This window comes from Paroedura picta, chromosome 6 (genome assembly GCF_049243985.1).
Source record: "Paroedura picta isolate Pp20150507F chromosome 6, Ppicta_v3.0, whole genome shotgun sequence".
In the NCBI taxonomy this organism is placed as follows: domain Eukaryota; kingdom Metazoa; phylum Chordata; class Lepidosauria; order Squamata; family Gekkonidae; genus Paroedura; species Paroedura picta.
In genome coordinates, this window is record NC_135374.1 from 3,176,762 (window position 1) to 3,189,221 (window position 12,460).

The window sequence follows — 12,460 nt, forward strand, 5'->3', positions numbered from 1 at the left end:
GGCTGCCTAAGGAGGTGGTGAGCTCCCCCTCACTGGCAGTCTTCAAGCAAAGGTTGGATACACACTTTTCTTGGATGCTTTAGGATGCTCTGGGTTGATCCTGCGTTGAGCAGGGGGTTGGAATAGATGGCCTGTATGGCCCTTTCCAACTCTATGATTCTATGATTCTATGATTTTAGTTCAGCAGCGGAATAGGCTGCCTAAGGAGATGGTGAGCTCCCCCTCACTGGCAGTCTTCAAGCAAAGGTTGGATACACACTTTTCTTGGAGGCTTTAGGATGCTTAGGGCTAATCCTGCGTTGAGCAGGGGGTTGGAATAGATGGCCTGTATGGCCCTTTCCAACTCTATGATTCTATGATTCTATGTAGGGAGGTCAGCTTTTTGGTGATATTTCTAGGCCTCAACTATACACCTGGCGGAACAATTCTTTTGCAGACCCTGTGGAACTCTTTTAAGAACCACAGGGCCCTAATCTCACTCAAGAGAGTGGTCCATGAGGCTGGCGACAGGGATATTGAACAGCCTCCAAAAGATCAAAAGGGAGTGATTGTTCTCTCCCCAGAGAGATTGTTCTTTAGTTGTGGGGCTGCCACTAAAAAGACCCTGTCTTGTGAGTTTCATTGACTGATGGAAGCACCTCTGCATGTGACCTTAATTCCAGGGGAGGGAGAAGACAGTCCTTCAGATACTTCAGTCCTAAGCCTTGTAGGGCTTTAAAGTTCAAAAACAACATCTTGCATTGAAACAAAGTTTAATTCTGGGGATAAGCTTTTGTGTGCATGCATCCTTCTTCAGATACATTGCACACAAAGGCTTATACCCAGAATTAACCTTTGTGGGTCTTAAAGGTGCTACTGGACTCCCACTTTGGGAGCCAATAAAATCAGAGTCCAATAGCACCTTTAAGACCAACAAAGATTTATTCAAGGCGTGAGCTTTCGAGTGCAACCACTCTTCCTCTGGCTAAGAGGAAGTAGGTGTAGTGGTGTAGTGGTTAGGAGGCTTGCCCGTGTATGATGCAGTTTGGTGTAGTGGTTAGGAGAGCCAGTTTGCCTGGAGAGCCAGTTTGGTGTAGTGGTTAGGAGTGCGGACTTCTAATCTGGCATGCCAGGTTCGATTCCCCGCTCCCCCACATGCAACCAGCTGGGTGACCATGGGCTAGTCACAGCACTGATAAAGCTGTTCTGACCGAGCAGGAATATGAGGGCTCTCTCAGCCTCACCCACCCCACAGGGTGTCTGTTGTGAGATTCCTTTTGGTAGAGAAATGCAGCATATAACCAACTCTTCTTCTTCTTCAGTAATCTCAGGGCTCTCCCAGCCTCCCCTCCGTCACAGGTTGTCTGTTGTGGGGAAAGGGACGGCAACTATAAGCCACTGAACTCCTTAGAGAAGAGCGCGCCGCTCCCCGGGCGGTCTCGCCGGGGAGGAGCCAGCTCAAGCCACGCCCCCCCGGTGGGCAGCTGCGCCTTTAAAGCCGAGGTCCGGGCAGAGGGGGCGTGGCTCAGGGAGGGGGCGTGGCTTGCAAGAGCCGGGTCCTCCCGCTGCGGGTGGGCGCTGAATTCCGGCAGCTGCAAAAAGTGAGTGATATGGGGGGGGGGGGGGGGGATTGCAGGCTCCCACTCCGGATCGCGCCCTCCTGCCTTGCAAAACGCGGCGGGGGGGGGGGGGAGAGACTCCATCCTGAGCATGCCTTTGCAGTCCCGAGCTCCAGCTGTCCGGGGACTACAATAACCATGAGCCCCTGCCGGCCACTTGCTGGCAAGGGCTCATGGAAATTGTAGTCTCCGGAGAGCCACCGTTTGGCCACCCCTGCCAGGCCGATGCGGTGCCCAGAGGGGTGCCAGGCCTCTCCCCGAGAGTAGCTGCTTGGCAGAGACCGGGAGCTCCCCCCACCCCAGCCCTACCGGTTTGGGGCAGAGGGGGTTGGGATTGCAAAAGGGGCAGGTTGAGGGGTTGAGATGGGGAGCCGCCCCCCCCCCGGGGGTGGTTTTATAAAAGGTGGAGGGGCCGTGGCTCCGTGGCACAGCCTCTGCCTGGCAGGCGGAAGGTCCCCGGTTCAATCCCCGGCTTCTCCAGTTAAGAGGACAGGCAGGAGGGGAGGGGAAAGACCCTGGAGAGCCCTTGAGAGGGGCCATGACTCAGCGGCAGAGCCCCTCTTTAAAAGATCCGGCCAGAAGTGATAGGAAAAGCCTCAGCCTGAGACACCTGGGGAGGGGACCATGGCTCTGTTCGGCAAGCAGAAGGTCCCAGTTCAAAGGACCAGGCAGGAGGGGAGGGGAACCAGCTTGGTGACAGGCAGAAGCACAATGGCCTCTTAATCTGGAGAGCCGGGTTTGATTCCCCACTCCTCCACCTGCAGCCCGCTGGGTGACCTTGGGCTAGTCACAGCCCTGTTAGAGCAGTTCTCACAGGGCTCCCAGCCCCACCTGCCACACAGGGTGTCTGTTGTGGGGAGAGGAAGGAAGGCGATTGGAAACCGCTCTGAGACGCCTTCGGGGAGTGAAGAAGCAGGGCATAGAAACCACTGTTCTCCTTCCTCCTTGAAGCTATTTCATGGGTTAACAATATTCCTGTAGTTGGACCTTGCTCGTGGACTCTGCATGTGAAATGAGATCTGCCCTGCCAGTTGCAGCCAGTTGCAGTATCATGGCCTGCCAAAAGCTTGATCTTCTCCCTGCTGCCTGCTGGTGTGTCTCAGGTTGCACACACATGCCATGGATTACTGCATTTATTTATTTTTTGGGGCTGGGTGGGGAAGGTTCTTGTTTTCCATGGGCCAAAGAACTGGGTAGCGACACCCTGTTGTATGTTTCCCACCGTCTGTACGTTTGTCAAATTAATATCTGATTGTACCTGGCGGTTTGTTTTTAATAAACAAAGCAGTTGTTTGTTTATTGTCAGACCAAAATTAAAGATAGGCGTCTCCTCTCTTTGGCTCTTTAATTTAGCAACGGGGCTGAAGCATAGGGTCCTAGAGGAACAGAAGTGGGCAGAGAAAAGGAACAGAGCAGAAAAACTCTGCTGCATTAGGAGTTATTTGGGCATGCTCTTGAGCAGGGGTAGTCAACCTGTGGTCCTCCAGATGTTCATGGACTACAATTCCCATGAGCCCCTGCCAGCATTTGCTGGTAGGGGCTCATGGGAATTGTAGTCCATGAACATCTGGAGGACCACAGGTTGACTACCCCTGCTCCTGAGGATAAGATTCATGTCACCTTCCACCAAAGCAACCTTGCTTTGTTCTCATTGCTCTGTTTGGCAACTCATCTGTCTTGGTTTGATTCCGTCGCATTGAACAAAACAACTCACTTCTGGATTCTGTCAGTTCTGGCTTGGGAGCAGACAGAACAGGATGCGTAGAGCATTGATGAGACCACAGGTCCATCTAACTATATGTTTACAATTATCAGTTATTATTGCACGGTTACTCAAATGTTTTATAAGACTGTTCCATGTATTGTTCTTATGTTATCATGTAAACCGCCCTGAGCCCCCGGGGAGGGCGGTATATAAACAAACAAACAAACAAATAAATAACTCTTCTTGATTATCCACCTGCATGCAAAAGTAAAATTTCTTTCTCGTGACCCCCGGAATCAGATCATCTTTGTCATTTGTCTGAACAGCATTTTCCCCTTAACCACGTACAGTTTCGGTACTTCCAAGGCAATGTTTTGTTTTTTTTACCATTAACCCAATACTAACCAGGCTGGTTTCTAGGTCATTTATGCTTTGATTCTTTTGGAGGTTTCCCTGTTACTCTCTTTTCCCAGACTGTTCCTGCACTCCTGAAAACATGGCGGAGGCCCAGGTGGGCTCTGGGAAACTGGCTCTCTTCTGCCAGGAAGCACCCGGGGGCATCACCTATCGCATCCCGGCCCTCCTGTACCTCCCTGGAGAGTCCGTGTTCCTGGCCTTTGCGGAGAAGCGCTCCTCATTCAAGGATGAAGATGCCGAATTCCTCGTGATGAGACGGGGGCGTAAGGAGGGGACGTCTGTCCAGGTAACACCTTGCCATGAATGACTGAAACGATTTGATGGTCCTTGGTTTTCGTTTTGAAAATGGGCGTCCCGTTGCAATCTCTTCTGCAATAGCTCAGGCAGATGCTGGAATGCAACCAGATGCTGGAATGCAACCTCTAAGTCCCTCCCGAAAACACTTCCGGCAATATTCCCATTGCAGGCTAGCCCCATCTCATCAGCTCTCAGAAGCAAATTGGGGCTGGCCTTGGTTTCTGCTTGGATGGGAGGCCACAAATCTTGTTCATCTTGACTTGGGTTCTTTTCTTCTCTGTTTCTAGCATTTCACTCTCCAAAGCTTTCCTGCCGGTGACTTTTGCTGGAAGTTCACTCTTCTTTTACAAACTCTCTTTTTGGTCACGTAGCGGGAACACCAAGGCCCTGTGGGAAGTGCATCCTTGCCCATTGTGCATGCGATCCAATGCTTGATTGACCTCCAAGTCTTGTTTCAAGGGTAGCAAGGTGTGGAGAGCACTGATTGGCTGGCAGCTGTGACATCACATGGTGGCTTTTTCTTCACTGTGTGGACCTCTCTCTTTTTGTATTTGCTATTAAAAAGTTCTCCTTTTTTTTCCTTTCCAAACAAGACACCAGTAAAGGTTTCAAAGTATTTTCTTTTATTTAAAGAAAAAGAGGAAAGGGTGCAGGCAGTCATACATAGAAATGGGGAGACCGTTTCCATTATGCAGTTAGTATGTCTGCAAGGGTGGAATTTTAACGGAGAGAGGAGGTTTGTCCCCCGTAGATAGCACATGGCCTTAGCGGTCACATTTTCCATCATCCAAACACACTGAATGTGCTGCAAGCACAAAAGAAGAACAAGAAATGTTTGCAAAACTAATAATGTTGTCGTCGGTGTAAGGAGGGGAATGTCTTTTCTGTACAGGCCCGTAGGTGTTTTCTGTGGTCCTAACACAGGTTCCAAGTTAAATGAAATTCTTAAGATATGGGGTAGACTGTGCATGACAAAACAGTTAAGGGAGAAGCAAGCCCTGGTTCCAAAGTAAACCTATAGACAGCCTTTATCTCAAAAGAGACTTACCAGGTTTAAGAGAAAAGCCCACAAAAGTACAGAATTCCGCACCCTCCGTATAAGCAGGCGACTGTATTATAAAAGGTTTGTGTTTTGCTTGTTCTAGCCCTGTCGCCAGGTTTAAGGAAGTTGATTCTTGATCAAATCAAGACTGAACTCTCCCTGAAAGCTAAAATGACTAAGGTGAGGATGTCAGGCCTTGGTCACATTATGAGAAGATGAGTGGACGGCAGTGGGAAAAGAGGAGAATCATGGAATTATAAAATCACGGAGTTGGCAACCGGAACCAATGGGATGAAATTAATTCAAAAGAAATTCCGTGTAAACCTTTGGAAGAGGTACCTGAGCATTAGAGCGGTTCCTCAGTGGAACAGGCTTCCTCGGGAGGTGGTGGGTTCTCCATCTTTGGAGATTTCTAAACAGAGGCTGGAGAGCCATCTGACAGAGAGGCTGATTCTGTGAGGGTTCAAGGGGGTGGCAGGTGACAGTGGAGGAGCGAGAGGGTTGGGAGTGTCCTACATAGTGCAGGGGGTTGGACTAGATGACCCACGAGGCCCCTTACAACTCTATGATACCATGCAAGGGCCCTCCAGGGTCATCTAGTCCAATCCCCTGCAGGAAATTCACAACTGAAACGGATTACAAGACCTGGGCAAGGCTGTGAATGTAAGGGCATTTTGGAGGTCATTATTTTACATGATCACTATATATGTAGTTTGCTAACAGGCCTTTGGGTGGGGATGTGTCCTGCAGGGAATCCAAGCCTGCCCCTCTATTAGACTCCTCTGATGGGATCCTTGTTGCTTAGGGTTGCCAACCTCTAGGTGAAGAACAGTTGCTTTTTATACCCGGCTTTTCACTGCCCAGCAGAATCCTAAAGCAGCTCCCATTTGCCTTCCCTTCTTCTCCCCATAACGGACACCCAGTGAGATAGGTGAGGCTGAGAGAGCTCTGACAGGACCACTATGTGCAAACGGAACTATCAGGGCTGTGACTAGCCCAGCTGGCTGCATGTGAAGGAGCAAGGAATCAAACCTGGCTCACCGGATTAGAAGCCCTCCACTGTTAATCACTATACCACACTGGCTGTCCCCACAAGAGGCACCCGGTGAGGTAGGTGAGCTTTGTGAGAACGGCTCTGAGAGAAATGTGACTGGGCCAAGGTCACCCACCTAGCTGCACATGGAGGAGGAGTGGGGAATCAAACCCAGCTCTCTGATTTGGAAACTGCACCTTTTAACCACCACACCACACTGGCTTGGTGGGGCCTAGAGAAACCCTGCAATTATGGCTGATCTTTAAATTACTGTTCCCCTGGAGACAAAGGCTGGTTAGGGCATCATACCTCTCTGTGGTTCCCAGGCTGCACCCCAGAAATCTCCCAAACTATAGTTGGCAAACCTACCTTACGTTGAGCTGGCAGGAGCCGAGATAATTTTCTGGAGGGTGGCACAGCCCTAGTGTAAAGGTGTGGCATGGCCTTTTGCTCATGGCCCCTGGTCCTCTTGTTACCCCAGCAGTGGGGCAAAGAGCAGTGTAGTAGTGCCTTCTGTTTCCCAGGGCCAAAGGGAGACACAGTCCAGAAAGCCAAGTTTCTGAATGGCATTGCGTTTCTTCAAGACAAAAGTTGGGAGGATTGGTGGCGCCTGAGTCCTATTTAAAGCTGCCTGGACATAGAACTCATGTGCCGCTTGAACTTGCTCACCTTCCATGTTAAAAATAGCAACTGCGAGGGGGCAGATTTGGCAGAGTTTGTGACAAGCTCCGCTCCGCATAAACTGGCCGCTGGTTGAGAGGGACTTACGATGCCGTGACTTGTTCCCAACACAAGTGCTCTATTATTGATGTGGAACATCTACTGGTGTGCTCCCTCAAACGGAAATGTAGACGGCTGTGACGTCCATCAACCCACCTTAGGGAGCACGCCACTAGGTGGACTGCAGCGGCAGCAGTGGCTCAAGGAGCAGTGCCACAAATATTGATGGAGAACTTTGTCTGCCTCTCCTGCCTGTCTTTGCTTAGCTTTTTCGCTTGGGAGAGCTCTGAGGCAGAGGCTGAACAAAATGGCTGAACAAAATGGCCACCGCTCCACCTCAAATCTACCTCACTGGAAAGAGCACACAGTGGAAAAGGGAGGCCTACCTCCCTACAGTTGGAAGAGTCTCTTCCACATAAGGGGCGAGAATCCTTGTCGGTTGATTTTTTTAAATTGTATGGCAGAGTTACACACAGAAGGCATATCACCGGCAGTCTTCAAGCAAAGGCTGGATACACACTTTTCTTGGATGCTTTAGGATGCTCTGGGCTGATCCTTCGTTGAGCAGGGGGTTGGACTAGATGGCCTCTATGGCCCCTTCCAACTCTATGATTCTAGGAATCTATGATTCTATATTAATCATATAAAATAGTGCTATCTTCCCTCGGGGGGGTTAATTGGGGAGCCAAGGTGCATCCAGAAATGGGACCCCACCCGGACCAAGGGACATGGGAATGGTAGCTGAGCACTGGGACAGTGAATCCAGTTCCATAACTGTTTCAATATATAACGTAGTCAAGTACTTTATGAGATCAAAAAAAGAAACTTACAGGTGACCATTTGATCTTTGTTTCTGTCTCCTCTCCAGTGGGGCCCTCAAGAGCCCCTGACGACCGCCATTCTGCCCGGCCACCGTACCATGAACCCTTGCCCCGTGCACGAGAAGAGCAGCGGCAGAGTCTTCCTCTTCTTCATCTGCGTCAAGATGCACGTCACGGAGCTGCAACAGATCAAGTCGGGGAGGAACGCCGCCAGGCTGTGCCACGTCTCGAGCCAAGATGGCGGCCGCACCTGGAGTCCGTTGACGGATTTGACCGACCAGGTGATCGGAGAGGATGTGAGGAACTGGGCCACCTTTGCCGTCGGGCCCGGCCACGGCTTGCAGATGAGCTCCGGGCGTTTGGTGATTCCAGCTTACACCTATTACATCCACAAGCGCTGTTTCGGCCATTCTCTCTTGTGCTGGACCAAGCCGCACTGCTTCATTTTCTACAGCGACGACCTGGGGCAGAAATGGGTCCAGGGCCAACTCCTCAAGGACCTGAGGACGACAGAGTGCCAAGTGGCGGAAGTCACCCGCCCGGGGGGAAGCCCGGTTCTGTACTGCAGTGCGCGCAGTCCCGACAGGAGCCGTGTCGAGGCCTTCAGCCTGGACCATGGGGACCGATTCGAGAAACCTTTCCTTTGCAAGGAGCTCTGTGAGCCGCCCCATGGCTGCCAGGGCAGCGTGGTGAGCTTCACTCCGTCTCTGCAGCCCTCGGAGCTGGGCCGGATGAAAAACGCAGGCGAATTGACTCAGCTGTCGGGCATTCGCTTCCCCTTGGCCTCCATGCCGAACAGCAGGCCTTGGCTGGTTTTCTCCCATCCCACAAACCGGCGCAAGCGGGTCAACTTGGGCATCTACGTCAACACCTCCCCGCTGGACAAGGATTGCTGGCGGTCTCCCTGGGTGCTCTACAAGGGGCCTTGCGGCTACTCGGACCTGGCCCTCTGCGAGGACGGCCACCCGTCGCTCTTTGGCTGCTTGTTTGAATGCGGAGCGGCCAGCGAGTGTGAGGAGATTGCCTTCCAGCTCTTCACCGACACCGAGCTTCTGAGGAACACGAGGGAAGGGTGTCCTTGCACTGGTTCTCCTTCAGTGGAGGAGGAACTCTGAAGAAAAGACACCAATATGGATGGAGAAACCCTGTTTGCCTCTCCTGCCTGTCTTTGCTTAGCCATTGGCCTGGGAGAGCTCTGAGGCGAAGGCTTCGTTCTCAAAATGGCCGCCACTCCGCTCTCCTGTCTACCTCACTGAGAAGGAGCACAGAGAAGTCGCTGGTCCCACATCCGTCAGTGGAGAGGGGAGGCTGAGCTCCCTGCCATTTGAAGAGTCCCTTTATCGAGATTTTTTTTACCTCAAGATCTGCAGCCCAAGCCTGTCGTGGATCACATGAAATAGGTGGCCTCTCTTTTATTTAATTTAATTTAATTTATTTATTTGGATTTTTATACCGCCCTTTCTTTACAGCTCTGGGCCTGTTACATGGAACATTATGACATTTCACATGAAACATTATAATCATTTAATCTATAACGCACAGTTTCAACACAGCATCATAATAACTAAGTAAGAATTTGTAACGCAACATAAATAACAACAACGCTGGGGAGATGGAAGTTGTTCAGTCATGGGAGGGCGTCTGAGGGGGGCCCAGCGGATGTTCTCGGTTGGTCGGCCTCAAGGAACGGCTGGGGGAAGATCCCCCTTTTTCAGGCCCTGCAGAACTGTGGAAGTTCGGACAGATATTTTGGAACCCGAATCGGGATTTTCTGGTGACTTCCATCCTTTGGTCTTATAGTTCCAGAGCTTGTGAAAGCAAAGTGTGAAGTCAATTGGATGAGATTTTTTAAATTTATGGAGATTGTGAGTGGGTGGGCAGGAAGGGATGTGCCAGCGTTTGTCTCTTGTGGCCCTTCCTTGCATGCCCTGGAGATTTTGGGTGGAGGGATCACTTGGGCATGAAATTGGGGTCACTGTGGGTCAGCAGGTAGTTGTGAGTTCCTGCATTGTGCGGGGGGTTGGGCTAGATGACCCTGGAGGTCCCTTCCAACTCTAGGATTTTGTGATTCTATGAGATCTCGTTAGGTGGAATTGGGCTGAGGCAGGTTTATGTACTCAATTCCAGCCCGCCTCTCTCCCTCTGGGATGGTATTTATTGTATTTATACCCTGCTTAGGAACCAGGAGAGGCTTACAACTTTGTTCTCCCATCCCCTGTTGTCCTCACAACATGCGCGTGAGGTAAATTAGGCTGAGAAGGTGCTTGGGACACGCCCGACAGCACTCGGCAAACTGTTATTCATTTGTTTTATATTATATTATTGAGGGACCTTCAAGTTTGCTACGCTATGACCAACCCCCATGGTTGGATCTTGGATCTGGTTGGATAGATCTGACCGGGTTGGTCCAGTCTAGCTGGTTCTCCTTAGATCAGGGGTAGTCAAACTGCGGCCCTCCAGATGTCCATGGACTACAATTCCCAGGAGCCCCTGCCAGCATTCGCTGGCAGGGGCTCCTGGGAATTGTAGTCCATGGACATCTGGAGGGCCGCAGTTTGTCTACCCCTGCCTTAGATCTAGGAAGCATCGATACGGTGTGGCTGTTCTGTTGTGGTGTCGATCAAACCCCAGCACTCGTGGGAAGTGTTCAGCTCTCTGGATTTGTTACTGGCAAGTGCGTTGTATTTTATGATACTCTTTGTTTTCTTGGGAAAGGAGTGCTTCAAAGTCATTCATTTGGCATTTAAGCCACGCGTTCTTTAAGGTCCTCGAGACATCTAAAAATACAACCAGCAAGTTAATGCTAACGTACAGACTTTTGGCCACCTCATGAGAAGGAAGGACTCCCTGGAGAAGAGCCTAATGCTGGGAGCGATCGAGGGCAAAAGAAGAAGGGGACGACAGAGAATGAGGTGGCTGGATGGAGTCACTGAAGCAGTAGGTGCAAACTTAAATGGACTCCAGGGAATGGTAGAGGACAGGAAGGCCTGGAGGATCATTGTCCATGGGGTCGCGATGGGTCGGACACAACTTCGCACCTAACAACAACAACAACACTTAAAACCAACCGACCAACTTACAGACTACAGAGGTTTGAAATATGATAGTTTTGTTTGGCTGGTCACGTGGGACATGTCATTCCACTCCACCACCCTCCACCTTAGGAGTGGTTGCCGGTAACTATTTTACATGCTGCATTCTTCTATATAACAATTTCAGACTCACAGATCTGCTGAGAACAGACCCTGCAAAGATAATGAGTGTTTTTCAACCCCAAAGCCCTCTCTGGCTGCTTAAATAGCTCCTTTGTGCTGGGTCTGTCTTTGGTCTGTGCTCTTTCATGCGTATAAATGTGCTTGTCCGTTTGGGGAGGGGGTGGGGGATGTGCTTGGCTGCCCTGCAAGTTGCATCCCTGTCTCGTTCCCTTTAAATCTAGCAGCTGCACGGCAGGCAGAAAATCAGCAGGTGAAGTACAGCACAGCTTGTGAAACTCTCCATGTCTGGCCGCTGTTTCCGTGTCAACAAAAACGTACGTCCACATGTGCAGGTGCTGACCAGGATAGCTCAGGCTAGTCAGAATTGGGAGGCCATCAAGGGCGTTCAAGGTTTCTACGCAGAGGCAGTCCGTGGCAAACCACCCCAGTATGTCTTTTGCAACCACCTGGATAGCAAAGGAAAATCAGATTTCGAAAGCTAAGCAGGGTTAGTACTTGGATGGGAGCTCTCTCAGAAGGTCCAGGGTTGCCATGCAGAGGCAGTTAACAGCACTCTGCCTCTCTGTCTTTCACCCAAGTCTGGATGGCCCAGGCTAGACCAATCCTGTCCAATCTTGGGAGAATACCAAAGATGTCCAGGTTGCCTCGCAGAGGCAGATAACAGCAACTCACCTGTGTCTTTCGGCCGGACCTGGATGGACCAGACTAGACCAATCCTGTCCGATCTCGAAAGCTAAGCAAAGTTGGCCCTAGTTGGTACTTGGGTGGGAGAACACCAGAGAGGTCTAGGGTTGCCTCGCAGAGGCAGATAACAGCAACTCACCTCTGTGTCTTTCGGCCGGACCTGGATGGACCAGACTAGACCAATCCTGTCCGATCTCGAAAGCTAAGCAAAGTTGGCCCTAGTTGGTACTTGGGTGGGAGAACACCAGAGAGGTCTAGGGTTGCCTCGCAGAGGCAGATAACAGCAACTCACCTCTGTGTCTTTCGCCCTGACCTGGATGTCCCAGGTTAGCCTGAGCTCATCAGATCTCAGATGCTAAGCAGGGTTGGCCCTGCTCAGTACTTGGATGGGAGACCACCAAGGAAGGCCAGGGTTGCTGTGCAGAGGCAGGCCATGGCAAAACCACCTCCGAGTATCTCTTGCCTTGAATTAGATGGCCATGATCTTATCAGATCCTGGAAGCAAAGCAGGGTCATCCCTGCTCAGTTCTTGGGTGGGGGACCACTAATGAACTCCAGGGCCTGCTAGGCAGAGGAAGGCAACGGAAAACAACATAGGTATATCTGACCCCACCTACTTCCTAAAATTCTTGTCGAGGCAGTAGGAAAGACATCATGCTGCAGACCCCTGTGTTGGCATATCTGGTCGGATGGATGGATGGATGGATGGATGGAGCAAGCTTACAGGTAGGATGAGGAAGGATGCATGGGTAGGTGGGAGTATATGAGTCAGCAAGAGGGGGGGGCTGGTAGTGGGCATGGACCGATATTATCTGTCTGCCTGGGGCTCCCCAGAACCTGACCTCATAGCCATTCAAGAATGCCTCCCCCCCCCCCCCCCAAGTCAGCCATTTTGCAGAAAGCTAGCCGTAATGATATCATACACGGG

The 12,460-nt window shown here is 51.0% G+C and overlaps 1 protein-coding gene across 2 annotated transcripts; it reads left to right on the forward strand.

Annotated features, from left to right (window-relative positions):
- Window positions 1–1,511: 1,511 nt before the first annotated feature.
- On the forward strand, window positions 1,512–10,113 carry LOC143839333 (sialidase-3-like). Of its 2 annotated transcripts, XM_077341190.1 has the most exons (3): window positions 1,512–1,580; window positions 3,777–4,006; window positions 7,681–10,113. In XM_077341190.1, exons 2-3 carry the CDS (start codon window positions 3,800–3,802, stop codon window positions 8,746–8,748), a joined length of 1,275 nt encoding a protein of 424 aa, XP_077197305.1. In that variant the 5' UTR covers window positions 1,512–1,580; window positions 3,777–3,799; the 3' UTR covers window positions 8,749–10,113. The 2 variants fall into 2 exon arrangements, with proteins under 2 accessions (XP_077197305.1, XP_077197306.1); XM_077341191.1 differs by lacking the exons at window positions 1,512–1,580; window positions 3,777–4,006 and adding an exon at window positions 5,163–5,239.
- Window positions 10,114–12,460: the final 2,347 nt, after the last annotated feature.

Coding starts and splice junctions, on each gene's coding strand:
- LOC143839333 (XM_077341190.1), top strand. CDS start 3,800: ATGGCGGAGGCCCAGGTGGGCTCTGGGAAACTGGCTCTCTTCTGCCAG. Junction 4,007..7,680: donor AGGAGGGGACGTCTGTCCAG/GTAACACCTTGC, acceptor TCTCCTCTCCAG/TGGGGCCCTCAAGAGCCCCT.